At 65.7% G+C, this 27,819-nt stretch overlaps 1 protein-coding gene across 1 annotated transcript; it reads right to left on the minus strand.

Moving 5' to 3' along the window:
- On the minus strand, positions 1 to 23,583 carry SLCO4A1 (solute carrier organic anion transporter family member 4A1). Its single transcript, XM_053890045.1, is given in 13 exon segments — positions 1 to 1,170; positions 2,837 to 2,985; positions 3,373 to 3,437; positions 3,704 to 3,876; positions 3,967 to 4,132; positions 5,053 to 5,248; positions 6,469 to 6,623; positions 9,749 to 9,860; positions 10,060 to 10,181; positions 11,188 to 11,278; positions 12,284 to 13,090; positions 13,093 to 13,145; positions 23,495 to 23,583. Coding segments are annotated over 13 exon segments (2,328 nt in total). The 5' UTR covers positions 23,569 to 23,583; the 3' UTR covers positions 1 to 1,005.
- Positions 23,584 to 27,819: the final 4,236 nt, after the last annotated feature.

The raw sequence follows: 27,819 nt of genomic DNA on the forward strand, positions 1-27,819 counted from the left end.
TTTGCTTTAAATATCAAAATATATTTATTTACACATAATTTTAACTGAGGACATCCGCAAACATCCCATGGGAGTCCCAGTTTCCTCCAGGCAGAGTTCACGAATGACCGCTGAGCCGGCCGCTATGCCCACCACACGAGCAGGTAAAAAACAAATTCTATAAATAAGGTTCTGCAAAATATTGGTCCATAAATATCTGCTTTTGCGACGCGTCCCGTCCCGCTGCAGCTCTGAGGATGGGAGGGGACAGCAGGGACCGTGCCTCTGGGGACGGCCGCCTGCCTAGCTGCCCCGCATCAGAAGAGACACAGGAAGTCAGGGCCAGGCCGGTCCCCAGATGCGCCGAATGAGGCCCGTTCAGGAGCACGGCCGGTGACACGCCCCGGCGGGGGTCAGTGCTCTGTAATTCCCACCCCGCGGTGTCGACGGTGTCACGATGAACGGGAGCAGCACGAGCCCCGTGTGCGCGCCACCGGCAGTGACGGACGCTTCTCCAGTCTCCAGGACAGAACAGTGACTTACGAACCCCCCGGCGGCTGCAGCTTCACACCGGCCGGCAGGTGGTTCTGGACTTTCTGTAACAGTGCAGCTCAGATCGCATAGAGAGACTGAAAATCATGGCTGTCGATGCGTCCGGGGTTCTCGAGGCCCCCGGGCAAAATCCAGTGCCACGCGGCTCTGTCCGTTCACGGACTGTGAGAAGGGCTGGGCTGCGGGGCCTCGGTCTTCCTGAGCCGGAGGGACCGTCACACTCTCCCCCGGGGCCAGGAGGGAGGCGCGCCGCGTCCCCCCATGCCTTGCGTTCTTTCTCTTTGGCGTCTCTGAGACTCGGACGTGCGGCCCCCACCAGCTTAGTACCCTCAGGATCCTAGGAGAGATTTTTGGAGGGTCCTCAGCCCTGGGGTATCAATCGGCAAGGGGTCAGCCCTTCTGGGGAGAAATCAGACAGTGCTTGCAGGAAGTGCCAGGCAGCTGGCTCGTGTCCCTGGGCGGACGGGTGGGCGGTCAGATGTCACTCTGGAGCTGGAGGGCCGAGGGGGCGTCCTGGAGGTCCATGGGGGTGTCGGAGGCCGAGGACTGGCTGGGCAGAGAAGCTTCTAGGCCATTGGGAGCCTCCAACGGATGCCTGTACAGGAGGCAGGCGGCGGCAAAGAACAACAAGCCCAGCACCTGGGAGAGAGGAAGAGGCCAGGTGGCCCGGTTGCTCCCGAGGTCCCGAGGACCCTGCTTCCGGAGAGAAGACCCGTCTTTCCTGCATAACCCGCCCTGCGTGGACACCCATACTGTCAGTGAGGGAATGAAAACCAGCATTTGACGACATACTGGCCCTGGATGGGGTGGGGGGGCTCGTCCTGGGCTGAACAGTGCCCCCCCCCCCAAGAGCTGCCCCGTGTCGACCCCCAGAGCCTATCGTTGGAGCGGTGTCTTGGCAGGTGTAATTAAGTTCAGAAGGTTGAGATGAAATCATCCTGGGTGTCGGGTGGGCCTGCCTGCAGTGACAGGTGTCCTCGTGGGAGCAAGGAGACAGTGGCTTTACAGAGACACCCAGGGGAAGGCCACGCGACACAGGGGCAGAGACGGGGCTGGAGCAGACCCTCCGTCAGAGCCCCCAGAAGGAACTGACGTGCGGATTTCGGACCTCTGGCCCCCAAAACTGAGGAATAAAGATCTTCAGGGTTTTTTTGTAATTAAAAAAAAGTTTGTTTATTTTGGGGGGGGGGGAGGGCAGAGAGAGAGGGAGACACAGGATCCGAAGCAGGCTCCAGGGTCCGAGCTGTCAGCACAGAGCCCGACACGGGGCTCGAACCCACGAACTGCGAGATCATGACCTGACCCCGAGTTGGACACGTAACTGACTGAGCCCCCCAGGCGCCCCTGTACACGTGTGTGTTTTAACGTGCGGATGCTGGGTTTTAGCGTTTCTGGGAGCATCACCAGCCTGATAAGCCTGGCACCCGTGTCCACTCTGGCGCAGGGATGGGAGGGGGCGCGTTCGGAACCTGTCTGCTACTCCTGCTGAAACTAACACTGACCTGAGAAGCCACCGTAACCGCTGTGCTGACGCAGAGGGCTCATCGTCTGGGTGGACAGACGGCCCGGGTACCGGCCTGTTGCTCCGGGCACAGGGGCACAGAGGAAAAGCCGGGGGCAGCTCCCAGGAAGCCATGTCCCCCTCCGACTGACCCCTTGCCTTCCTCTGGGGTCACACAAATCCTTTCTCACACGTGGCTATTATTATGCTAATCCGTGTGGAGATAAGCCCAGGGGGCTGAGGATTCGCCATCCCCGAGATGCTTCCAGACAAACGTGAGGCAAGGGGGAGACCCCTGAGCAGCACCCCCCCAGAAGAAAATCGAGACACTCCTACAGGCTGGCTGCAGGATTTCACTTCATTGTGAAGGTTCCGTGTCCCTTCCTCCCATCGGGGAAAATTCAAACTATAAATACCGCGCTTCTCCCCACACGACATGAAACACGTGATAAAGCAGGCAGTTTCTCTTCCCAGGGTCGGGCGGAGGGTGCGCCAGCGCCCCAGGCACCTCAAGGTTAGGAAGCGGGAATTGCTCAGGGGTCCATAAGCCCCGCCCCCACTGCCCCCAGACGCGGACAGGCCCGCCAGAATCTGCCCTCGCAGGACGGAGCGGGGTCTCATCCCTGCAAAGCCCTAGGGGACCGGAGTCTGGGGCCGGCGGCAGAGGGGAGGCCCCGGCAGACAGGGGCTTCGTGGGGCTGGGGCCCCACAACGGGCTCTCACTTGGGAAGGAGGCCGCTTCTGGGAACCGGGGCCCCGGGGGCCCCAGGGCCCCGCCCCCCTCCAGCGCGCCCCCGCACTCACCTTGTACACCAGCCCGGCGATGAGCATGTAGCGGCTCATGGCCGAGTTCTGGTACACGAAGCAGGAGCCCTGCTGGCCACACTGGTCCTGCCAGAGCAGGCACGCCTTGTCGATCACCCAGCCGAAGGCGATGGGCCCCGGGATGCCCCCTGCAGAAAGAGGCTCACTCAGGACCCCAACCCGCGCGGGGGGCCAGAGGGGGCGGGTGGGCAGGGAGAGACCCAGAAAGGTGACGTCAGTCAGCCACTGGTGTTCGCGGGGGGTGCGAACGGGACGTAAATGTTCCTTTCTGGGGACTTGGCACCAGGGGGGGAGGTGCCGAATCACCCGCGACTCCCCTGGAGCCTCTGTGCTAATGAGGAAAAGGCAAATAAATGACCATGGGTCCCCCTAGTGGACGGTGAGGGGATGGCGTCCTTCTCCAAAGCGGGCACTAGCCGAATGCACACCCGCCGCGTGAGGAGACACAGGCCGGGTGCCCTTGTGCAGCAAACGCACTACACAACTGTACGTGGCTTCCTCACAGGGCACAGTACCTAGAGTTCTAACCACAATCCACTGGATTCCCAGCGCAAACGATCTCTGCCGGTCGCAGACACACCTGAAACGTGAGACGGCCGCGTCAGCGCCCGGGGAGGTGGGGCCGTGTGCCAAGTCACCCCCCCCACGCTAGCAGCCAAGTCCTGGCCACGCCCCAGGCTGCGTGGCCACCTCCCCGGGTGGCAAGCACCTCACAGAGGCAGTTGGCTCTCTCCTGCCGCGGTGTGTGGGGGGCCCGGCACGTACCCCGCGGGATCTGCAGAGCTCCACCGCAGCGCGCTGCAAGGGAAGGTTCTGGGCCTGAGCGAAACCCAGGCCCGGGCTTACCGTAACGTTGCCGTGAGCGCAGGAATGCTGCTGAGGAATGTAAATATGATTACAACGAATATGAAAACCAGAAGGAGGGGCTTTCTTTGACAAGTTGAGGTGCATTTCCCTGCAGTGGCATGGCCAAAACCAGAGGAAAAATTCTGAGGGACACAGCTACAGTCTCGGTACACCTGAGGGGCGCAAACAGCGCGGGTTACCGGAGGAAGGGGCAGGGGCCCTCCCGGGGCGCGGACGGCACGGGGGGCGGCGGCCACGCTCACCTTCTGGCCGCCGGGGCCGGGTTCGGCCGCCTCCGGGCAGCCCGCGTAGCAGGGCGAGAAGTACGTGAGGCCGTCGGAGCCGCACACGGGGCTGTAGAGCTCGGGCCGGCAGCCGCAGGCCGCGTTGCAGGCGGCGGCCAGCTCCAGGCGGCCCTGGGGCAGGAGGCTGCGGGCGGCAGACGAGGGGGCGGTGGGGCCGGGGCCGGGTGGGGAGCCCAGCCGGGGGCCTCCGGTTCCCGAGGTTCCCGGTGCTCCCCTCCCTGCCTCCTGCCCCTGGACCCGCTGGGCGTTCTCACGCCACGCAAACCGCGCTCCGCTCTGCTCTCCGTGTGCGCGGTGCACTTCCCCCGACTTGGTGGTTGGACGGGCAGGTGGCTCAGAGCGCACGGGGCCAAAGCCCCCCCCCCAGAGGCGCCAGCCCCTCAGGTGGCAGCTGTGCACCTGCACGGCTCAGGGGCGCGTGCACACGGTGGCCATCACGGACGCGCGGGCTTCCTTCTCTTTCCACTCAGATGGAAGACCCCGTGCCCATCCGGACCCTTCCCGCCTCCCTCAGCACCCTCCCTGGGAGCTGGCCCAGGGCCCGCCTGCCTCCCTCCCGTGGCAGCACGGTCCTCGTGGGGGGACCGTGGCGGTCCTGTCGGGGGACAGTGCTCCCACGGCCACTGTGAGGTCTGCGGTCCCGACCCGCCAGCGGCACCAGGAGTCCCTGAGAGGGGCCGCCCGTCCCAGCGGCCACCGTCGCAGCCTGCTTCAGATATTAGCCTGACCGGCTGTCGCTCTCACATTCCCGTGAGTCGGTCGCACACGGGAGCCTACCCTGGGCCACCTTCCACGTCCACACGTGGAGAGCGCCTGGGTGAGCGGAGTCTCGTTTTCCAGATGGGAACCCCGGGCTTGGGGCTGGGACGGAGCCCGGGGCTTCCAACGGGCCGATGCCGGGCTGTCTTTCAGCGACCGTTAGCCCTTACCTTCTCCAAACAGTGACTGAGTCCCCACCCCACCGCCGCCATTCCCCGGGGCCACCAGGGCCTCCGACGGGTGCGCTGGGCTCTCCCCTTCTCCCGGGCACCTCTCGGTCCTTACCCGCCGTGGTAGCTGGCGGTCACACCCGCCACGGGCACGTTGGGACAGTGCATGAAGAACACGAAGATGGCCAGCAGGCTGGTCAGGGCACAGAAAAGGCATAGCTTGATGATGCCCGCACCACGGAGCTTGAACTTGTTCACGAAGAAGCCACCCAGGAAGGTGCCGCCACCCCCGGCCGGCACCACCAGGTACCCTGTGGCAGAGGGGACGTGCTCGGTGAGGGCCTGCGGGGCCGCAGGGGCGGGGCGGGACTGGGAGGGCGAGAGGCCAATAGCCCGCTGCTGCTGCCTGCCTGACCGGGAGGCCGCCCAGGGACTGTGCTCCCCAGAAAACCACAGCTTCTGCGAGTCCAGCCGTGAGCCACCTTCGAGAAATCCATGGCCCGCGCCATTTCACGTGAAGCTGGGATTGGTTGGCGCGCGGCTCCCAGGCCGTCCCAGGGACGGGGAGGAACAAGTGTGGGGCTCGGTGGGCCTGCCTTTCCAGCAAGGACATGGACCCCTTCCAGCTCTGGGCTGCAGCCCGGGGGACCCCAGAGCAGGTGGCCGTTCTGGGACGATGTGAGCACAGGGAGGGGCCGCTTTGGGAAAGGGGAGGCGCTTGTGGATGGGGCCGAGAGGCCAGGCAAGGAGGGGTGTCTGGGGGCATTAGATAGGGGGACGGGGTCCCTAACTCAATGCCCAAGCCCCGTGCCGGAACAGAACCCCGAGGCCTGGGGGGCGGCCTGCACTGGCCCATGTGCTGCCCAGACGTCCCCACATTCCACACGGGGTGTTGACCCTCCCGGCCAGGATCCACACCACGTCTGGCACGGCCCGGCATCGACCCCTCGTCTGGTGACGCGTCCCGCCTGGTGTGTTCTCCGTGAGGCTGCAGGTGCCCTCTGGGCAGCAGCAGGAGGGGGTCTAAGCAGGGCCCTCGTTCTCCTGGGGGGCCCCGCCTGGCTCTGGCCACAGAATGTCTCTGGCCGGGCGGGTCCCGGGGCTCCGACCCCACGGTCCCGTGAAATCCTGGGACGCCGGCCCCCCGGCTCCCGGGTGCGACCGGGCCTGAGGGTCTGGGTGCCACTAGCCAAACCCTTTCTGCAACAAGCCAGGGACGCTGGAGGGGGTGAGCGGGCGTCACAGGCGACGAGCTCGCCCCGGACCCTCCCGGCCAGAGCGGGCCCCCCCAGGAGGTCAGCACGCTGCGGTCCGTGCTCCCCACCTCCCGGGAAGGACCATCGGACCCACAAAGCAACACTGCGCACGGCCCAGCACCCGCTCCGGGGGCCTCCCCGCAGGACCACGCGCCCGCGTGTCCTCGCGTGCACAGGAGCCGCGTGCGCTTGTAAAAGAGACTCCGGAGACCCCTCACTCGTCCGAGAACTCACGAAAAGTCAGAGGACCCCGAGGATTCAGCGAGTTTTCTCACCGAACAAGGTGGCAGCTTCCGAGGCGCTCAGGCCGAACTGGGACTCCAGGAACTTGGGGCCAAACGTGGACATGCCTGCGATGAGTGTGGCCTCGGTGGCTCCCGCCAGGCACAGCAAGATGAACGTGGGGTTTTTCAGTAGGAGCCAGATGGAGCTGGATGGGGAGACGCGAGAGAAGAGACAGAGGGTCAGAGCAGGCCAGAGCAGGGAGGAAGTGCCCTTCCAGAGGGGGCTGGGGAGTGGGGGGCCCTCCACGTCTCCCCCAGGGCGGTCAGGACGGGGTGTGAGGCCGGCGGAGAACCAGCTCCAGGAAAGCAAGCCGCTAAATCAACCTCCTCACCGCCTCCGCCACAGTTCAGCTCTGGCGTGCGGAGAGACCCCGAGCAACAACACCGTGGAATCACTTGGCGGTGGGGGGAGTCAGGAGCCGGGGGCTGGGGGAGGCGGCTGTCCCCAAGTCCAGGACTGGCCAGGTCCCCACGGATGGGGACCGGCACTGAAGGCTGGGATCCTTTCTCAGCCACCAGCCCTCGAGAAGGGGGCACAGGGGGCCCTCCAAGGAGCCTCTGGGTGGACCCGGCTGGTGTGTACTTTGGGGGTGGTGTCGTAGGAATCCTGAGGAAGGACCTCGGCCCTGGCCCCTCGGACCTGACCTGCCCGTTCCCCAGTGAGGCCGGCCTTGCTTCCCTCTGGGGATCAGGACGGGGAGCCCTGCACGGCCCCGGGGCGCTCTCGGCCTCAGGTCTCACCGAGAAGCGGAGAGACCTCTGTGAGCGCCCGACGCGGGCTCTGACTGCTGCCCACCTGCGTCCCCGCCCCGAGCGACGGGCTGGGCACCAGGCCCTGCCCCACACCGCCTGCCCTCGCGTGAGCACGTTTCTCTGAGGGCCGCTGGCTCTGGCCGGACTGCTCTGCACCTTGTCGGGCATTCGGGCCGAGCAGGGCTGGCGCCCGGGTGTGCCGACCACACACGCAGCATAGAACACAGCACACCGTCCTTACGGGGCAGTGGAGGCACGACGCTTGGAGTGGGAACGAAATTACAGCCACGGGGGGTCCGCAAGTTCAGAAGCTCAGCCTCGGGGGGCAGCCAGCCGCCCGCACTTGAGGCTCTAATGCCTGCTTTCCCGATACCCGGAGCCGCCGGGCAGCAGGTGCCTGGACCTGGGCACGGAGGTGCCGACCGGTACGCTTCTGTCCCTGGCCCCGGGGAGTGATGTGGGCAGGGGGCAGGGTTCTCTCTGGAGCCCCGGGTCACCGCAGGGCAGCGCCTCCCTCTCCCGCACCTACGAGAAAGCAAACCCTGGAACTAAATGACTACCCTCAGCCCGCCGTGGGGGCCGGCTCTGAAATGGCCCTCGGGGCTTACGCTCTCCGGGTCTGCAGCTCAGGGCTGTGCCCCACGTGAAGCCCGTCCTCGTGAGCCCCGGCCCCGGAGACCCCGCTGCTGGTCGTGCTCACACCGGGAGGGAGCCCAGAGTCCCTGCTCACATCTCGGGGCACCTGCCACAGGCCGGCAATTGGATCTTGGAAAGTAGGCACGTGCGGTGCAGCGGTGACTAGGCTTTGCACCGGGACACGCGAGCAGGCGGCCGGGAGGAGGCGAAGGAAAGACGCTCCACGCGGCTCGTGGCACCTGCCCCGCCCCAGAGCGACACACATGCAAAACTGACTTTCAAGCCGGAAGACTGAAAACAATGCTTTTTGGTTAATTATTTAGGTCCCATGTCCATGAAGGGAAGAAGAGGGATGCTGGCGGGTGGGGGCTCGGGGGGGGCCCGGGGCACCGGCCCCTCCCCGGGACCTCCTCTGTTGGGGTTCGCAGGTCCTGCCTTGTGTGGGGGACGCCCTGTGTCTGGCTGGCCCCTTCCCTGGGTCTTGTTCAGATCGGCCCAGGCTTCGGGGCGCTCGGCTAGGCTTGGGGTTGGGGGGGGCAGGTGACCCTCCCCAGGGTGTGCAGACTTCGTCCCAGGCTCTAGGTGGCTCTGCTAAAATCTGGTGTTGAATTTGCTCGGAGAACTAGTCGTGATGTTAACAGAGGGCACATGTTCCAAGATTTATTTTATTACCGGCAACTGGCAGGGAACTAAGCCTGGACACAGACCTCTTCTCGGCCCTCTGTCCCCAGCGCTGCTGACGTTCTGGGTCCCTAGCGCTGCGTGTGGGGCACTGGTGGCCCTGCTCCAGCTCAGAGCGCCTCCCCGTGGCTGCTGGGAGATGGGGCGACCCGGCCTTCACACAGACGCTCCTGCGCCCCTGCCCAGTGCGGCCCCTGGCGGCTTACCTGCCTTGGGGCACCCTGCTGAGCGGGCAGCTCTTGGGTGGCCCCACAGGAAGCAGGAAGCAGGAGAACAAAGCCCGAAGTGAGGCAGGCCCGTCCACCTTCCACCCCTAGCACGCCGGCCCTGCCTCCTCTCCACGGGGACAGCAGACAGCCCCGGGGCTTCCCCGGAGGCCACCTTCGGCCCCGGCGCCCCTCCACCCTCCCCACGGCGAAGGCAGGCAACGAGGGCTCATTCCTGCCACCAACAGCCCCTGGCCCCACGAGGCCAGTTAGACACGGCCGTTCCTGGGCTCCGGCTCCAGACTACCGGGGGGCAGGGGAGTACTCAGCGAGGCCGAGGAATCAGGCTGGAGGCCGTCCGGGGGCTCCTTCCCCATTCCCTCGAGAGCCCCCTGTGCGATGCCTGGTCCCGTGAAGAGGGTATGGGCGGCCAGGAGCCCACCCCCAGGGCCCCGAGTCTCCCTGAGACCAGAACAGGCCAGGGGTCCGTGAAGCCCACAAAACAAGACCAGGCCACACCCAAGGGAGAGGGGACAGACCAGGTCTCACGCAAGGGAGGGGAGCACATGAGGAGTGGGGGCTGGTGCAGGGCAGTGAGGGCAGGGGGCCAGACAGTCCCGTCCCTTCCTGGGTCATCAGAGGCCTCAAGGCAGAGAGAGGGCGCGAGCCTGGAACCCTGGCACGTGTAGGTGACCTTAATGAAAAGGTCAGAGGACAGAGGACACAGCAGGTTGAGGACCCTCCGTCGGGACCGTCCCTCACCGGCTCTGTGTGCAGCTCTGAATCTCCCAGCCCGGATTTCGGGGCTGAGACCTCGAGTCCGTGGGGCCACAAAGGAGGTTCAGAAGCTGTGTGCTCACCACGGCCCTGGAGGGGCCACGTGGACTCTCCTAGATTGGGGTCAAGGTCCGGCATGTGTGAGCCCCCCAAGGGTCTGCAGGACACATGGGCACGGGCAGGAGCCCCCCCCCCCCCCCCGCCCACAAGGTCCTTACAGAGGCAGGTCTCTGATGGTTTTCCCGAAGTCGGGGTTGCTGGCCGCCTCGTGGCCTCTGTCCTTCAGCCGGCATGTCTCCGACGCTCTCATGACCACGTAGTGTCGGGAGCCTGGAAGGACACAGACGTCGGCGAGTGGCCGGGACCAAGGTCTCTGCCTGAGGCTCCCCCCTCCCAGGCCTGGGGGCGCCTGAGGGTCAGCTGCACGTGGCCGGGCTGGCCCTGCAGGACGGTGGCCTCGCCCCGAAGGCGAAGGGCCCGGACTCCCCAGGGGTGCTCCCCCAGGAGGACAGAGGAGCGACGCACCCACCTGGCAGCTGCCGGGGGTAGCCGAGGATGGGGATGGCGATGAGGAAGGCGGCGGCTCCCGCGCCCAGGAAGCCCACCCACCAGGCGCCGACCCACAGGGGGCTCTCGGTGGTCAGCTCCGTCCTGTGTGGGGAGACACTTGGGGTCAGCGTCCTGCCCACGTGCACTCAGGGCGCCCACACTGGGCATCCGCACGCTGCTCCTGAAAGACCTTAGCCCAGGGGATCGGAGGGCCCCGGGGGGGTGGGTGCTGGGGTGGCGCACTGCACATCACGGAAGCCGGCACCCCCTCCCACACCTGGCCTCTCCACCTCCTCCATCTGGCGGCTCCTGGGTCATAATCTGCTTAATAAACCGGTAATCTGGTGCGTAAAGCACATTCCTGAGGCCTGGGAGCTGTCCTAGCCGCTCACAAAACCCAAGGACGGGGCCGTGGGAACCCTGATTTGTAGCCAGGCGGGACGGAAGTCGTGGGGACCCAGTGCCTGAGGCTGGCGTCTGCAGGGGGTGGTCTCCTAAGGCTGAGCCTTCACCTGTGGGGTCTGTGCTGACCCTGGGAAGTCTGTCAGACCTGAGCTGAATTTAGGACCCCCAACGGGTATCAGAAGAGACCTGCCTGGTGTGGAAAACCCCACACAGAAGCTCACATTGGCAGCACGAAATCTGCTCTCAGTCCCACAAAGGGTATCAGAGAACTGGTGAACTGGTCTCGCCTGGTTCCAGGTCTCTGTCCCCAGGGCCTGCACTCAGGGACCCCCAGCCTCCAGGGCCACCAGAGCAGGGCCAGCCCCCCCAAGACCCTGGGGACCACCACCCCAGACCCCGGGGCTGCCAGAGCAGGGCCAGCCCCCCCAAGACCCTGGGGACCACCCCCCCCCCAGACCCCGGGGCCGCCAGAGTAGGGCCAGCCCTCCCAAGACCCTGGGGATCACCCCCCAGGCCCCGGGGCCACCAGAGCAGGGCCAGCCCCCCCAGACCCCAGGGCCGCCCCCCCAACCCAGACCCCAGACCCTGGGGCCGCCAGAGCAGGGCCAGCCCAGCTTCTTCCTGCTGTGTGTCCTGCTCTGAGGGAGCCACCGCCCAGGCGAGGTGCCGTCCGCGTGGGGCAGATTCAGCTGGGGCCACTCACTGTCGGCCTACTTCTGTGTAAATGTTGAGCAGGGTGCCTCCGATCAGGTAGCCAGCGGCGGGGCCGAGGATGGCCGCCGTGTAGAAGATGGCTGGGGAGAAGCAGAGAGGTTGAGGCCGGCCACGTCCACTGCCCCAGGGCTCGTGAGCCACTGACACTCAGAAGCCCACCTGCGAGGAGCCCCCCACTCCGTGTGTCTGCACCTATCTGCCCCCTTCACACGGACCCTTTGGGCCAGGGTTTACGTCGGGGCGGCCTTCACGGAGTCTGAAATCTGGCTGCTTTGAAGATTTTTCTAGGGCGCCTGGGGGCTCAGTCGGGTGGGCATCTGAGTTTGGCTCAGGTCACGATCTCATGACTCGTGAGTTCGAGCTCTGCGTCTGGCTCTCTGCTGACGGCATGGAGCCTGCTTGGGATTCTCTGTCCCTCTTTCTCTCTCTGTCCCTCCCCTGCTTGCACTCTCTCTCTCTCTCTCTCAAATAAGTAAACATTTAAAAAAATTTTACAGCTTTCCTGGCCGAGCCGACCGCAGACGTTATTTGGACCCTTTCTCCCGGAAGAGCAAAGACCCTCAGAGCCCGTGTTCCAGGCCACGGCTGTCTCCACGCAGCATCACAGGCCCACCAGGGCGTCGCTGGACTAAGGAGACCCCAACGTCCCTGGGTCGGCACCGCTAGGTGACTAGGGGGACAGAGTCCGAGGTGGGAACGAGCAGGCTGCGGCCAGCTGACGGGGTCAGGGCAGGCCTTGGAGCGCCAGCCGGTCCCTCGCGCGCGTCCCCGAGCACCTCTCCCTGGGAAAGCCTGGCCTGGCGGGAGGGACGCGGGGACGTGGTGCCACGAGGTTGAAAACCCCGAAATCTGACGCCCCCCTCCCCGTAAACGAGGGTGTCTCAGCGGGAGCGTGAGGCTCGAGCCCAGTCCCGGGGGCAGCAGGGCAGCGCCTGGCTGACCCGGGGCACGAGCCAGCCCCCGGGCCCACTTACTCTGCGCGCGCCCCCCGGACTCCCAAGACGTGCTGGGGGCCAGGCTGAGGTCGGCCAGGACCACCGCCAGCCCCTGCGCTCGCCCGCTGCCTCGCCTGCGACCCCACTCACCGATGTAGACGGGCGAGTGGCTGGACTTGACGTTCTCGTCCAGGTAGGTGACGCCCAGCGTGTAGAGCGGCGTGGCACCCGCACCGTGCAGGAACTGGCCCAGCATGAAGACCAGGCGGTAGCCGGACAGGCCGGAGGCGCGGTCCCCACAGGCCAGGCTGCGGTTGGCCCGGCACGCGCCCAGGCCCTCGGCACCCTCCGCCTCGTAGGCGCCCGCGGCGAAGTGGGGCAGCGCGAACACCAGCGAGCCGGCGCCCATGACCAGCACGCCCCAGCCCAGCCAGCGCGGCTTGTGGCCGGTGCCCCCAAAGTAGCTGACGAAGGTGAGACACAGGCAGGCGGCCACGTCGTAGGAGCTGGCGATGAGGCCGCTCTGGTAGCTGCGCAGGTCGTAGCGGCGCTCGATGGAGGTGATGACCGTGTTGATGAAGCCGTTCACGGTCATGCCCTGCAGGAAGGCGGCCGCACACAGGAAGAGCAGGAAGGCCCTGGGTGTGTTGAAGGCCCGCAGGCACTCGGGCGCGAAGGCCCGCCAGCCACACGCCGCGCTCTGCGGCCCCGCAGCCACGCGGCGCGTCTCGGGGGCCGCCCGGGGGTCACGCTTCCCGGCCGGCGGCTGGCACAGCGGCTGGCTGCAGGAGCCCAGGGCGTCGTGGCTGGGGGGCGAGCCGAGGGACGCCCGCCTGCTGGGGGGGCTGTGGCCGCTCCCGCCGTCCGCGGCTGAGGGCGGGCTCGGGAGGACCAGCTGTGGCACCGACGTCGGGGGCTTGTCCCCCGTCGAGCGCTGAGGCATCTCCGCCCGGGGGGGGTCCCGGGGGCGGCCACGGAAGCCGCCGAACGGTATTCCGGGGGCCGGTTCGTCCTGTGAGAAGAGTTTCCGGGTCAGAAAGCTTACATCTGCCCTTGGAGCACGGATATCGCCGGGAGCGTGTCCCCCTCCCCACCCCCTACCCCGTGCCCGGTCCCTCGGGGCAGCCGATGGCTCTGCTGTCCGCTACCCAGTCTGATGGGGTTTGACCTTCCCTGGCCAGCCCCCTTCTGAATCCGGGGCCGGACCTCCCAGACCCACACACGTGAGCAAGCCACAGTCGGGGAGCGGGGCTGAGGCACAGAGGGACCGAGTCAGATGGCCCGCACCATCCCCCTCCCCCCCCCCCCCCCAGCCTGTGCCCGGCCGGCGTGAGCCGTGCGCTTTGCCGCTGGGAGGGCCGCCCCGTGTGGACGCGGTCTCCGCACTGACCATCCTGCCTCACTTCCGCAGGAGACTCACACCCCGCTCGCTTTCCGTGCCCTCAGCACGAAGGGGACATCATTGCAGTCCAGCACTTGGAGGGCGCGGCCCACGCAGGAGGGAAAAAGGGCGCCACAGCTGGCCCGGCTCGTTCTGCGGCCGCTGTGCTCGCTGCCCACGGCACGTTTCTCAGGATGTCGCCGCAAAGCACGTGTGCGGCCACGCGGACGGGTTAGGAGAAAGGCAGACACTCCTCTCCGCCGAGGCCCAGCCCAGCCCCGTTCCCTCCCGGCCCCCACACCCCCACCCCGCCCACCGTTAGAAAGGGCAGCACATCCTGCCGGGTGCACGGTGGCTTCCGGGCGTCCCCCCTGCGCGGCCGGCGCTCCCGCCAGAACTAAACCGTCAGCCCGCTCGCGCTCCCTGCGGGAGAAGACACCGGACCCTCCCCGTAGCCCAGCTGCTTCTGGCAAACCCCACATAGTCTCTGCTTCTCGGGGCTGACGGTGTCCTCCCCAAGGAAGGCGTGCTGCAGCCCCGACCGCCACCCCTCAGAGCGGGGGCGTGTTTGGGCCAGGGCCTTCGAAGAGGTGACTGAGGTCAGATTTGGGGGTCAGTGCGGGCCCCAGTTCAGGGTGACTAGCGTTCGGACTCAGGCACACACAGAGCGAACACCGCGTGCGCACAGAACACTGTCCCGCGGCCAGGGAGAGGGGCCCCGAGCAGGTGCTCCCTCGCGGCCGCACCTCCGTCCCAGGCAACCTGCTCCCAGAACTAAGACCCTCAACACCTGCTGTGTCAGCGTCCGGTCTGCGGTCTGCCGTCCGGCAGCCCCAGGACACTGCCACTCCCTTCACCTTTGGGGCCGGGCCACTTTGTATGCAGAGTGTTTCTGAAGCCCAGCCATCCTGGGGAGCCTCACGCCGTGGGAGGCACGGGAAACATCACGGGGTTGTGCTCGGAGGCCCGGAGTCGCCTGCTGGCCTCCCCCAGGGCTGGGGCCCCGTTGCTGGTGACTCAGGACCCCGACGCGTCCTCAGACCCAGAGCATCAGGCCACAGGGATTCACTCCCACCCACGCCCCCACCAGGCGCAGAGACGAGGGTGTCCAGAGCTGCCTCCCGTCCACTTTTGCCGGCTGAGACTCCGTCAGGCACCCGGTTACGGGGCGCTGCCTCGTCGGGCCCTGCGCTGGGCGAACGGGGGTCTCCCCAAAACAGCCAGTGTCCGCCCAGACACTGAGTGCGACCTTATTTGGAAAAAGTCTTTGCAGACGTGGTTAATGGTTTGAGATGAGGTCATCTGGACTGGGGTGGGCCCCAATCCAGTGACAAGGGTCCTTAGAAGAGAAGACACAGAGAAGTCACGTGACAACGGGAGCCAAGAGCAGAGAGACGCAGTCACCAGGAGGCCAGGGGCCCCCAGGGCACGAAGACCCTCTCCTGGAGCCTCCAGACGGCGCAAGGCCCGCTGACCTCAGGCTCTGGCCCGCAGAGCCGGGAGAGGCTGAAGTCCTGCGGCTTTAAGCCCCCGGTTTGGGAAGCTTGGCGAAGGCAGCCGCCGAGGACGCCACAAGCTGTCGCGTGTGGCCTGGCACCGAGGAGGCCACAGGCCTGAGGGGGTGGGGCGGCCGAGCTTGACAGACACCCGGGAGCTGCGGGCGTGCGACACGGCCGTCCTCGCCAACACCGTGCTGAAAGAACCCCGACTGATGGTGGCGTTCGCGCATGGGGCTGGCTGCTCCCCTGAAGGGGGCGCCGCCAGGCCATCCACGCCGAGTCCCGCGGCGGCTGCGAGTGTTCCGGGCACCTTGCTAGTTACTTGTAGCGCCTCCCAGCCTTGCAGGCCTGGCTCCGCTGTGAGCAGAGCGGGGAGGGGGCAGCTCCTGGGGACCCTGCAGGACAGGCGGAGCGGGTGCTGTAGCTGATGGCTGCGGGGCCACCTCCAGCCCACGCAGCACAGGCGCCCGGACCACGGCAGAGTCTCGCAGAAGAGAGCAGCCAGCGCGAGCCCCGGCACGGGCGGGCCGCCGAAACAGACACACGGAGGGATACCACGAAGGCCGGACGTTCCCCGAAATGCCACGGCCCAGAGGCCAGCCTGTGCTGTCGCCGTGGCGTGCTTTCCTCTAGATGCACCAACACACGCATGCGTGCGGGTCTACGTGTGCACACAGAGCCACCTGCACCTTTGCACGCACAACGCACACATCGTCTGGGGCAGGCCCGGAAGCAGAGGAACCTCAACCAGGTGAAGGCCAGCAGGGGCCCCGGGGAGCTCAGGGAGGCCGCCAGCAGCTTGCGTGGATGACAGGCCGGGATGGGGCCCCGGGAGTTATTCGTGGGTCGGCATTTCCAGTAAGTGGCGGAGACACCAGCCGCGGGCAGACACCTGCTGCCCCAGCTCTGGGCTCGCCTCACACGCCCCGCCCCTGCAGGAGAGACGCCGGGCAGGTGACCCGGAAAGATCAGGCCCACAGCAGGGTTCAGGAGGCGGCGGGACAGCCAGCTGTTGTGACTGGGGCCGGGCACAAGAAGATCGAAATCAAAAGCCACAAGCGAGCACCCACGAGCAGCCCCAAGTCAGTGGGAAAATCCCACCTGCACCAACACTGTGGACGGACCTCGGACGTGAGTGTATAAGGCTCAGGCCAAATCCTATGCATCTCATTACTTAAATTGGCAAATTGAACCGCCAGTCAGGGTGCTGGCCGGCGACCCACTTGTGGCTGCCACCCGCACACGGGAAGAATTATCAGCAGCGTTCAGGGCCGCCGGCCCTGGCGCCTCCTCCAGGGGTTCCGCCAGGAGGCTGACTGCGGCGGGCACGGCTGCCTCTCCTTGCCGTCCGCGGCCAGGTCAGCACCCTGTGGAAAAGCCTTTGCAACCTTACGCCTGCAGCTCCGCCCCAGGTTTCCTGTGCCTCCTGGAGGCTGGAGTTCTTTGTCCGGCTCTCACCCTTCCGGACGGACGCTCTGGATGGGGAATGAGGAGGCCGGCCCTCCCGGTGGCCCCGGCGCTCCTGGCACTGCGGCGTGAGCGAGGAGCGGGTGCTGCCTGGAACCATCCGTCCGCCGGCAGGCAGGCGGCGGGGTCCTGAGTGAGTCTAGGCTCCACGACACCTGGAATCGCACAGCCACAAGGACAGTCCGAGCATCATGGGGCTTCCAAAGGACATTTCCGAGTTCGTGCCAGGATCTCACACGGCCCTGCCTGGACACTATCGTGTGCCAAAGCCTGGGGGTGGATGCACAGACGGCCATGCCGAAGCTTGCTGTGTGTGCCCGAGGCCCGACACGTCACCGTGGAGGCCTGCTAGAGAACGGGGTCCTGCACGACAGCAGTCGGCCGCACTGGCCGAGCCCTGTGGTGCGGACGTGGAGGCGAGGGCCAGACATCACAGCTGCGCTCGGAGAAGACTTGCTCCCGAGGCCCTGTGAGCATGTGACAGGTGCCTAATTTCTGTCCGCTGGGAACCGTTTGTACAGAACGGGTGTCGGCTTCCCACCTGCCGATCGGGCCTCACTGCATTGCTGAGCCGGGTCCAGCCGGTGCCAAGGTGCTCACTGGCGCTGGTGCAGAGGGGCCGGGCAAGGTAGCCGGACGGCGGAGGAGGGAGCGTGTGGGCGCAGGAGGCCGGCCGACGGGGAGCCGAGGGGCAGACAGACCCCACAGCGGGAGGGACGGGCCGCGAGGCCGCCCTCACCCCCCGGGGGCTCCAGGCACAGCCCGCAGGTACCCTCACCCCAAAGGACCCCAGGGCATCTCACTCCTGACGACTCCTCCCCCTCCTCCACCCAGACCACCGCTCAGAGTCTGGCCCAGAGCCACGGCCACGGCCTCAGAGCCAAGGGCAGCATGATGGTGGATTCCACCTGTCAACCTGGTGGGCCACGAGGTGTGTGGGCAGGGGTGTCTCTGGGAGAGGGTAGCGTCTGAACCGGTGGACCCAATGCAGGTGTGTGGGCCTCGCCCAGCCAGTCGAATGGCGGGATAGGGCGGCAGGGCTAACCCTTCTCTGAATTTCTCTGCCTGGCTACTTCTGAACTGGGAAATGGCTTTTTCCTGACTTTAGACTCGAACTAGCACGTTGTTCTTCTCAGGTCTCGAGCCCACCCTGCCGGCCCTCAGGCCAGAAGTGCACCTTTATGTGTCCCGGGTCTCCAGCTTGCCGACTGCACATTTAGAGAATTGCCAACCTCCACAGTTGAGCAGCCCAAGTTTCTAATAATAAATCTCTTTATATATAAATATCTCCTATTGACTGTGTTTCTCTGGAGAATTCGGGCCGCCGCGGCGGGTGGTTCTACACCGACACCTGCTGTACGTGAGCCTGTGCTGGGCAGCGGGGCTTGGGGACCCCCGGGGCACTGTCCCATCCACCAGGAGCTCACAGCCCCCCTACACCGGGAGCCATTTAAGAGGCAGCCGCAAACTGCCCGCTACCAATCACAACAGCACAGGCTGCGAGAGCCAGCAGAGGCAGGAGGCAGGCGGCCAGCAGAGGCCCCAAGAGGAGGGCTTCAGGGCAGTGGGATCTGGCAGGATGCCCGCCACTGTCGCAGGTCATGAGCATTCTGCAGCCTGGTGCCGGCTGAGGCCTCTCCCATGCACACATAACCTCTGAGATCCCCAGTCTCGGGAGGGGGGTCCTTTTACCACGGAGCCATGTGCGTTGCCCAGGATGAGGGAAAAGGCCTCCACGGGAGCCCCAGCCACGTGACCCCCAAACGGTGGCGGCAGCAGGAAGGAGCCCCCGCGACTGGAGCGGACGGGGGGGCTCCGTCTGGTGCCCTCCCCCCCCGCAGCACCTGCTCACACGCTGGGCCGTCCCTCCCTGCTGCTCTGCTGCCTTCAGCCTTGTGGAGGCGCATCTGAGGCCGCCAGATGCTCCGCAGGACGCTTGGAGGGCTCCCCAAGACCCGAGAGGAGAGACAAAGCATCCCCCTCCTCCAGCTGTGCAGGGAGGAGGCAGCTCCTTCACAGGGAGCCACTGTCCGGGGCCTCATCCCGTCCTCCAGGCCTGTCCCGGGTCCCTGGGAGCCTCCCCACTACTGCCAGAGGCCCTCCGCCTGCTCCCATAGGAGACGCGCCCTGTGGGATTAGGTGCCCAGGATTAGCGGCGAGGACAACGGGGTCCCTGGAGACTCCAGCCAGAGGCTCTGCACCTGGGGCTCCGGTGGGAGGGGCAAGGGCGTGGCGGCGCACGCACGTGTGTGTGTGTGTGTGTGTGTGTGTGTGTGAGAGAGAGCTGGCTCAGGAGGACAACGCAGATCTCTTCCACCGGCCCAGCCAACAGCCACGGCTCTCCGAGTCCGAGCCCCTCGGCTCCAAGAACTCCAGGGGCATCTCCTCCCCGCCCCGCCAGCCCCAGCGGCTACAGCGTGAGCACCGGGGGCCCCTGTGTGGGAGGCTCGGGGTCCTGGTCTCAACCCAGGGCTGCAGCAGCCCTAGTACCCACAAGCCCCTCTGCCGGCTCAGGCCTTGTGCGCTCACCCACGCCCCACGTGGAGGCTGCCCGCAAACCCAGCGGGCGGGAAGGACGCAGGTCGCCCCCGGCGCTACTGGTCCTCGCCTGCCGGCTCAGTCTGGCTCTGGCCCAGCCAGCGCCCCAGGGGGGCCTTTCCTGTTAGGGGCCGGGGCGCTCCCAGGCTCCATCCTGAACCCCGTTCGCCGGGGACGTGGAAGCCGGGGACACACACACTGGTGTCACTTCTGCTTCCTCTCTGTGCTCCAGCCGGTAGGTCCCCTTCTCTGCACTGATGGCTCTGAGGTTGACAGCCACAGCCCACGCCACTGTGACATGGGCCACACCACATGGTGGCCTCTGCCTGAGCTCCTGCACGTGGGTCCCTTCCCTGTCCCCTCCCCTTCTCCCTCCTAACCCCCTGCATCCTGGGTCCTTCCCTGTGACCCTGGACCCTTGCCCTGTGACCCTGGACCCTCATCCCCGTGACCCTGGACCCTTGCCCCCGTGACCCTGGGTCCTTGCCCCTAGGGCCCTGGGGCTTGTCCCTATGACCCTGGACCCTCGCCCCTGTGGCCCTTGCCCCTGTGACCCCAGACCCTCACCCCTAGGGCCCTGGGCCTTGTCCCCATGACCCTGGACCCTTGCCCCTGTGACCCTGGGTCCTTGCCCCTAGGGCCCTGGGGCTTGTCCCTATGACCCTGGACCCTTCCCCCTGTGGCCCTTGCCCCTGTGACCCTGGACCCTTGCCCTGTGGCCCTGGGCCCCTGCCCCTGTGACCCTGAGCCCTTGCCCCTAGGGCCCTGGGCCTTGTCCCTGTGACCCTGGGCCCTCACCCCTTGACTTGTGGGAGGTCTTCAGGCAGCTCTCTTTTCTGGTCTCCTACATCCATCTTGGTGTCTTGTCCTCTGACTGAGGGAGAGGAGGGGACTTTCACTTGTTGTAAATGAGGCCAAAGCTATTCAGAGGGCAGACTGCGGGTGGCAGGCAGATCTGGGCTGGTCATCCCCATTTGCATCCCAGGGTGAGCAGGAAGCCAGCCACTTTGCATGGAGGTCAACGATGAAGGCCAGGAGAGAGCCAAGGACCTGTCCCTTGGGGCTGTCCTCACGGACGTCCCTGCACCCACCTTGTCCCCACCAGCGGGCAGGAGTGTGGGGAGGGCCAGATGAGCCAGAGAGAGGGGAGTCCAAGTTTACTGGTCTTTCCAGTTCCCCACGTTTGATCCCTGGAGGGATGAAGATAGGATGCGTTGCAGCCAGGCAAGCGTTCCCACCTTGGGCAGTGGTGGATTTCTCTGCCCTCTCTGTGCCTCAGTTTCTCCACTTAAACATAAGCGTGGCCTCACGGGGAGGAGGGAATGAGCCTCTTCTCAGGTGGGTCTGGGCACCACTTGGGGCTCGTGAGAAACGGAAACTGGCAGAAGGGCCCTCATAGGGTTTGGAGGTGCTGGGTGGGGCACAGGCTGGGCTCGGCCGTGTCCGGGTGGCCTCTGAGGCCTGGGGCCCCAAGTACCAGGCTGAGAGCACCTGCTGAGAGGCAGACCGCCAGGACCAAATGCACGGACTCCACACCAGCCCAATGGGCACCACCCTCGGCTCAGCTGGTCCCAAGCCCTAAAGGGCACTGAGCCGAGGGACGTGGCCTCGGGTACCCCCAAGGCTTCCTGGATAAAAAGCCAATGAGGAAAGGGGGCCCCCGTGGGAGGAGAGGACGTGTTCAAAGTTCCCCAGCCCAGGAGCCTATGACTCTCTGGGCGGCCACGAGCAGAACGGCCAGGCCCTGGAGAACAAGCCCCACCCTGTGCCTGGTCTTCTGTGGGCCACACCTGGCCATGCTGTGAGCGCCGTCTGCAAAAGGCATGAGGTTGTGCAAAGTGTCCACCAGCCCCAAGAAATGTGGTTCAAGAGGCTAATTCTGTGTAATGCTGGTGGGAGGGGGTGCACCGTGGCCACAAAGGGGAAATGAGGGGTATCTGAGAACAGCAGGCTGAGGGCCTACAGCAGGAAGAGTCCCCATGACCAGCCGAGGAGGGGATACGACCCGGGGCCCAGAAGGCCGGTTTCCTCCCCTGCTAGCAGGCCCCGGGCTCCACGGACACACATGAGCTCTGGTCCCCAGAGACCTGAGCTGGTGCCTCCTTCCCACCCACGGGCAGGGGCCTGGTGGGCCTGTCGATTACCTGCCGTGGTGGAGCCCCGGGCCTGCCCTGAAGTGGGCTCACCACGACCAGGCCCAGGCCAGACAAGCAGCTCAATGTTCCAGAACAAAAGCAGCTGGGTTTCTGAGGATTATTGTCTATCCCCTTCCAAAAGCAGACAATGGGCTCTTTGCCATGCCTGAGAACAGGAGGCCACGTGGCTCAGGAGGGAATATTTTCGTGGTTTCTGTCCACAACAGAGGAAGCAGAAATGGGGCCGGGCGGGTCTTCTGGGTTCGCGCCGGGCCAGCTGTCGAGCCCCCTCCCGACCGCGAGCACCGGGCGCCGCTCTGCTACCCGCCGGAAACCCGGGGAGGCCTCCCGGACCAAAACCACCCCAGCGAGCTTCAGCACTGACACCGGCTCAGCAGTGCTGGCCCAGGAAATGGATCACCGCTCGCGGAGACTTCTACATCGTTTAGAAGCCGGACGTGGACCCAGAGCCCAGACAGCAGCGGTTTGTGAAGGCGAGGGTCCACTGCAGACTGGGGAGAGCCAGACTCTCTGAGCCGAATCCCTCAGAATCAGGTGTTCAGCAGACAGAACATCAGCCCCGAGACTTCCATGCGCTGGGCCACCATCAAGCCCCGCCTCCAGGCCCCGGCCACCTCACCGTGGTGTCGGGACCCGCCCAGGCACCTGCCTGAGGGGCCACGCCCAGGGCGGATTAGGTCACCGCCACCCAGGAGGTAAGCAGCCCCATAAAAACTTTCCAGGTAGTGTCCACCAGGCCTGTCCAGCAGGAAGGCAGTACTGAGGCAGGGCAGCCCGGAGTACGGGGGTCCAGCCAGAGGGGCCCTTCCCTCCTCTCCCTGCATCCGTGGGCATTGGCCATCCCTGCCGGATGCTCCAGTCCCCTTAGCCACGGGCCCACCTTTTGGGACACTGCTCTGTGTCAGGCCGGGTCACCCGGGTTGCCTTCTCCCCACCAGCACGTGAGAGCTGTGAGAGCTCCGGAGGCACCCAAGTCTGGATGAAAACCTCTCCATCACATGCTAGCGGTGTGACCGTGCTCGAGTCACCTAACTCCTCAGTGCCTTGGTTTATTCATCTGTGAAATGGGAGTGGTAGTACCTACTCCACAGGGTTGTTGTGGGGCTTACATGAGATAACGCTCAAAGCACTTAGCACCGGGCCTGGCACGTTCGACTGCTCAGCAAACAGCTTCTCCCCCGTGAGCATTACTGATATTGTCAGATTCCAACACACAGCGGCTCAAACCAGACACTTTCTCTCCTCTGAAGGCCACGACCCGGGCCGCACAGGGAATGAGATCTTCCCGGGTGGCGGGGTCCCAGCCCGGCTCCCCAGAGCCAGGGTCTCGGCTGACGGCAGGAACCCAGGTTCCAAACAGCACAGCGGGAAGCGGCGACTGAGAAGCTGGTTCCTTCAGGTGGAAAACTACTGCGCTCCCCCGCGGCCGCGGAGAGGAACAGGCCCCTCCACCCAGTCCGCCGCCCACGAGGGAGCGCACGCACGCGGCCGGTCTCTACCCTCGTGGCGCTGACCCCGCGGAGCCCCGCTCGGGTCCGCACGGCCGGCCGGCTCGTCCCGCCTCGGGTCTCCAGGTCCGGGGCCGACGGTGCCCCGCGGCGCCTCAGGCGGGTCCGCACCCTCGTTTCCATCCCCCCTCCCCGCCCTCTGCTGGCACCCGGGCGCCCGGGGGCTCCCCGCCGCGCCCCGCGCCTCGCGCCGGGGTACCCGCGCCTGGCGTGGTGGGGCGGGAGAGGGGCCGGCCGGGGACGCCCGGGCTGGGGACCAGCCCCGCGTGCCGGCCCCAAAGCCCAGCGCTCCGCCCGCGCCCCCGCCGCGGGGTGTCTTTAGCGCAGCCGGCGCGCGAACAAAGCCCGGCCGGCCGCGAGAAACTTCTGCGCCTGGCGATTTCCTCCCGGACCCGGCCCGCCGCCACTCTGCACCCCGGGGAGGCGCGTCCGTCCCCGAGCTGACCCGCGGGGCCCGCGCCCGCGAGCGCGCCCAGCCACCTGCCCGGCCACCAGCCCGGCCGCTCCCGCCCTGCCCTCCCCTGCCCGTCGCCCTCCCCCCGCCCCCCCCAAGGCTTCCCGCCCGGGCTGCCGGCGGCGACCGGGGTGCATTTGCCTCGGATTTCCCAGAGGCGGCCGGGCCGCCGGGCGCGCCGCCGGTGCCCTGCGTCCCGCCCCGCCCTCGCCGGCGCCACCTCGAGCCCGCCGGCCCCAGCCCGGCGTCAGCGGGCACCTGCCGCGCTCCTGACGTCAGCAGGCCGGGGCCGGCGCGCCCGGGCGGCGCCCCACGAAGGCGCCCCGAGCCCCGCGCCCGCGCCCGCCGGAGCGCTCACCGTCCCGAGGTCCGGCCGCCGCGCCGCGCTCCGCGCTCTGGCGGCCGCTCGCAGCCGCCTCCCGCTCCATTCATCCGCGTCCGCGCCCCCGCCCGGCCGCCCGGCGCTGGCCCCACCTACCCGGGCCAATGGCCGCGCCGCGCCCCGGGCCCGCCCCCTGCGGTGGGGAGCGGCGGGGCGGGGCGGGGCGTGCCTCTCCGGCCCCCGGGTCTCCGTCGCCCCCGGCCGCTCACCGACCCCTCCCCAACCGCGACAGCCCGGCCTCCGCCGCCGCGGGTCGGAAACCTGGAGCCCAGCGGTGAAGTCCCCAGGCCGGGCGTGTGTGACTCAGAGCTGAACCCGCGCGTGTGGGACCCGGGCGGTGGTGGAGGCCGTGGTGGAGGAAGTGAAGTTTCCCGCCCAACCCTTCGGAAAGGCCGCCGGGGGCCGAGGGAGTTGGGGGGGGGGGTGTCTCTCGGGGGGCTCGCCCCGGCGGCGCATGGTGAGGCCAGCACCCTTGCCCGGCGAATCCAGCGTTCCCTGCCTGCAGCCTGCTCGGTAAAATGACCCTTCCTTAGATGGCAGCCCTTGGGGGGTGGGGGGGTGACGGGCACCAGACACATCCCCGTGGAAAGGAGGTTCCGTTTGAATCCCTGCCCCAGCTCTCCTCGGCCTGCCCTTGAACACGAGGCTTAATCTCTCCGAGCCTCCGCCTTGGTGGTGATGGGGGGGGGGGGGGGTGATGACAACAGCTCCTCAAAGGTCCCTGAAAACCCTGAGCGGGATGAAAGGGAAGCGCCCTGGGGGTTGCCAAACTCCTAGCGTAACAGCACATCACGACCACAAGACTTTTTGCTTTCTGGTTGCCACAAAATGAATTTATTTTAATAGAAATCTACAAAAGTCAACCGTGTGTGTTTAAATCCTGAGGTAGGTTGGGGTAAGGGAGAAGTGACCAAAGCATGACCTTAGGCCGGTGAGGGGGCGCACCCAGAGCTCGAGGTGGGTGCAACCACCCCGGAGGGAGGGAGGCTGGCCTCTTCCTGTGTGTGCAGGGGGAGGGGAGGAGAGCCGCAGCGGAGCGGGGATGGTTGCTGGGCCTTACGGTCATGTCCACATTTGCTCGTTATTTATGAAATGCTCTGCCTTCAGAGGGCCGCCCCCAGGGTCCCCGGTTTTGCCCTTGTCCCCACGCCTGCAAGCTGGGGCAAAGTCTCGCTGCTCCGGGAGCATTGGCCTCCACTGCCCGCACTGCCCTTTAAGAGGAAAACCCAGCACCTGTGCTCCCAGCTGGAGACCGTCTCTCTGAGAGTGTGAGGCAACCTCGCTGGCCTGCCTGGAAGAGGAGGCTGTTGGGAGAACGTGGGAGCACGGTCTCTGCCAAGATCCCCGCCCGAGGAAAGGACGGTGAGCTGGTCTGCAGACCCGGCCTCCGGCCTCCGTGCGGAGCCTGCTGGGAGCTGACCGGAGATGCCTTTGGGAGCTCGTGAGCTCCCCATCCCGGGAGTGTGTGAACAGGGCTGGCCGAGGCTGTGAGGGTGATGCCGTGAACGCACCTCAGAGGCAGAAGCAGCACGGGACTTACTGTTTCCAAGTCCATTTTGGATTCTACTCCTTGAAACTGTTATATACACATGATCTTCCTTTGGACGACTCGTGTGTTTCACTGAAAGAGTGAGTTTCCTTTTAAAAAGGCCAATCCGTACCTTTATCGTAGAGCACGGACGCAGATAAAAGAACACGGAAAGTGGGGTTACGTTCTAGACAGATACTACCGTCTGCTGAGCGCTCCGGCCACAGACCCTCTTGCCTGAAAAGGGGCTGGTGTCAGACAGGTGTCCGGAAGGGCTGTCGCTGACGAGGGGAGCCCGTCTCCTGGACGTGTTGGATCGGCGGGTGGGACAAGGGAGGGGAGAGAAGCCGGCTCCCGCCGTGACTCACTGTCGTCCCCGTGCTTGTTCAGGCACTGTCTCCATCGCCCACCCCGGGGAAACACTGTCCCCGAGGCCCCCGGGGAGCCTGGGCTCCTGGCCCTCCGCGTGGGCCCCACCAAACCCAGGGTCACATTGGACAGTCTCCTCACCGGGGACCCTCCGCCAGGACTCATCCACAGGTGCAATTTGAAAGGTAAATCAGGAAGGAACGTTTCAGGCACATTAATGCAAAACTGGGGCCTTTGGTTCTCCAACGTTAGGCCGGTGCCTTGGTACCTCGGGGGGCCCCTGGGAGCACCTGTGTGCCCGAGACCACGCCCTATGTGGCCTGCCCAAGGGGGCAGCCAGGTGCCTCGGGGCAGGTGTCACAGGGCCGAAAGTGCTGGCCCACGCTCCGGGCCACTGGTGCTGTGGGACTGGGCGGCGGCCTGCTCTCCAGAAGCCACCCCTGTCCTTCAGCGTGTGGGGGACGGATTAGGAGAGCAGGGACGAGGCCTTCGAGAGGTCACTCACAGAGCACAGCAGCCTTTGAGAATAAGCCAGCCTGATAAAGTGCCCTGGAACATTCTGAACTCAGTTCTATTCTGGGGGGGGGGGGGGGTGGCAGGGAGGTTTGTCCGGAGAGGAAGTAATTAGAAGGAAAAGAAAAAAAGTACCCAAGTTGCACCGGCCCCCCCGTGGTCCCACGGAGGCCGTGCCACCGCCTGTCAGAGCCTCTCTAGGAGACTCGCAACAGGCGTGTTACATTTTTACGGCCGATCGCCACCGTCTGGTGTCACCTTTGGAGGCACCGCAGGAAACCGAGATGCGTAAGCTCCTGCCGACCGGCACACCCTCTCTCCGTGTTCGCCCGCTGGGTTTACGCACATCTCACATCTCCTCGTACGATCGGAAGCAAAGAGAGAGGGAGAAACGTTCCCCGCGTCCCAAGACAAGTTAATGGTCAAACCAGAAGTGCCCCTGACGCTCCACAGGCAGCAGATGGGGCGTCGTGTTCTTTTTAGGAGCCGCTCCTAACTGAACAGGTCACTGCTCAGAGAAGCTGCTGTTACACTTTGGTTTCTGGTGGAGAAAGAAGGAGTCCGGGCTTTCCTGCCCGACTAGACGGCCGTGTGATCTGAGGACGTCACTTGAGGACACCCAGGGCACCAAAGTTCCAGGAAAGTCCGACTCAGCAGAGACGGGGGAAGGCCCCTCTCTCTGCAGCTCCACGGCACAGGTACTCCGGGACCCGCCGAATGGCAGGTGCCAGGCTCCCGCGACCCGTGGGGTCCAGCCCTTGTCGAGACCCAGGGCCTCGGCCGCCCGGCACTTCCCTGGAAGGATCACTTGACTTTCATTGGGATCCACTTGTGCGGTCCTTCTCCGTTCCCTTCCACAGAGGCAAATGTCTGCCAGCGGCAGGGCTTCTGGAACTGCCCAGGCCTGCCCGGCGCCTGCCCTGTCGGACTGGGGTGGAGGTGGGGTCAGAAGGTCTGTTTGGCAGAGACCTCACATTCCAGAATGACCTCATGGTAGGTGAGTTGTTATTTCGGCCTCACCGACCCGCACGCGGGGCCTCCCGACGAGGCCTTGGGGAGTCCAGCCTTCCCGCTCGCTGTCGTGCCCACCCAGGTAACGCGCGTCATTTGTGAATCCTGTTAATTGGCCTGACTAGGAAGGTGGTATTGCATCGAGGGTGTTTTTGTGTCGGAAACACTTAAAGCAAATATTCAAATTATCAACAATTATTTGTAGGCCTGCTTGGGCATTTCTTCATGTTTGATTTTGTTGGAAACCTCAGCAAATGGAGTGGGTGGGACCTTTCCCGCCACCGAGGCACTGCCCGGGGCATCTCTGCCCCTACGGCCACGGGAAGGGACGACACAGGATGCAGGGGGCCGGGGCCTCTGCTTCTCCGTGGGGCTGGGTGGTCTGCCCCGTGCCCTTCCGGCCCCAGCCCTCCCTTGTCCAGTGTCCTTGTCCTGTCTCCCACCCACCTGGGCCGCAGCTCACACCCCACAGCCCAGGCCGACCTGCCACCTGCCCTCTCCAGCCAGGACCCTCCTGCACCACAAACACCTCATGGGTCGTCCCGTCTCCGTGCCTTACACTTGCAGCGTTCTTGTTTCTGGAAGTTTCCTTCCTTGCTGACTATGGACACCTCTATGCCACCTCCTCCAGGTCCTCAAGGACCATGTCTCTCTCCACACTCCTGGAAGCCAGATCTCCGGGCTCTGTAGGTCTTTGTTCGTGGGTGTAGACCTCACCCTGGTACCTGCCAGGCTGCATGCTCCCTGCAGAACCTTCCAGAAATCTGGCCATCCAGCATTGACACCCAGGCTGCCAGTGAGGCACTGATGGTGTGAGGAAGGGGGGACACATGTTCATGAGACATGATCGCAAGGGGGCTGCCTCAGTTTCCCCAGCTGT

The sequence above is a fragment of the Panthera pardus genome, unplaced genomic scaffold, assembly GCF_024362965.1.
Source record: "Panthera pardus isolate Hobbes unplaced genomic scaffold, ASM2436296v1 HiC_scaffold_25, whole genome shotgun sequence".
In the NCBI taxonomy this organism is placed as follows: Eukaryota; Metazoa; Chordata; class Mammalia; order Carnivora; family Felidae; genus Panthera; species Panthera pardus.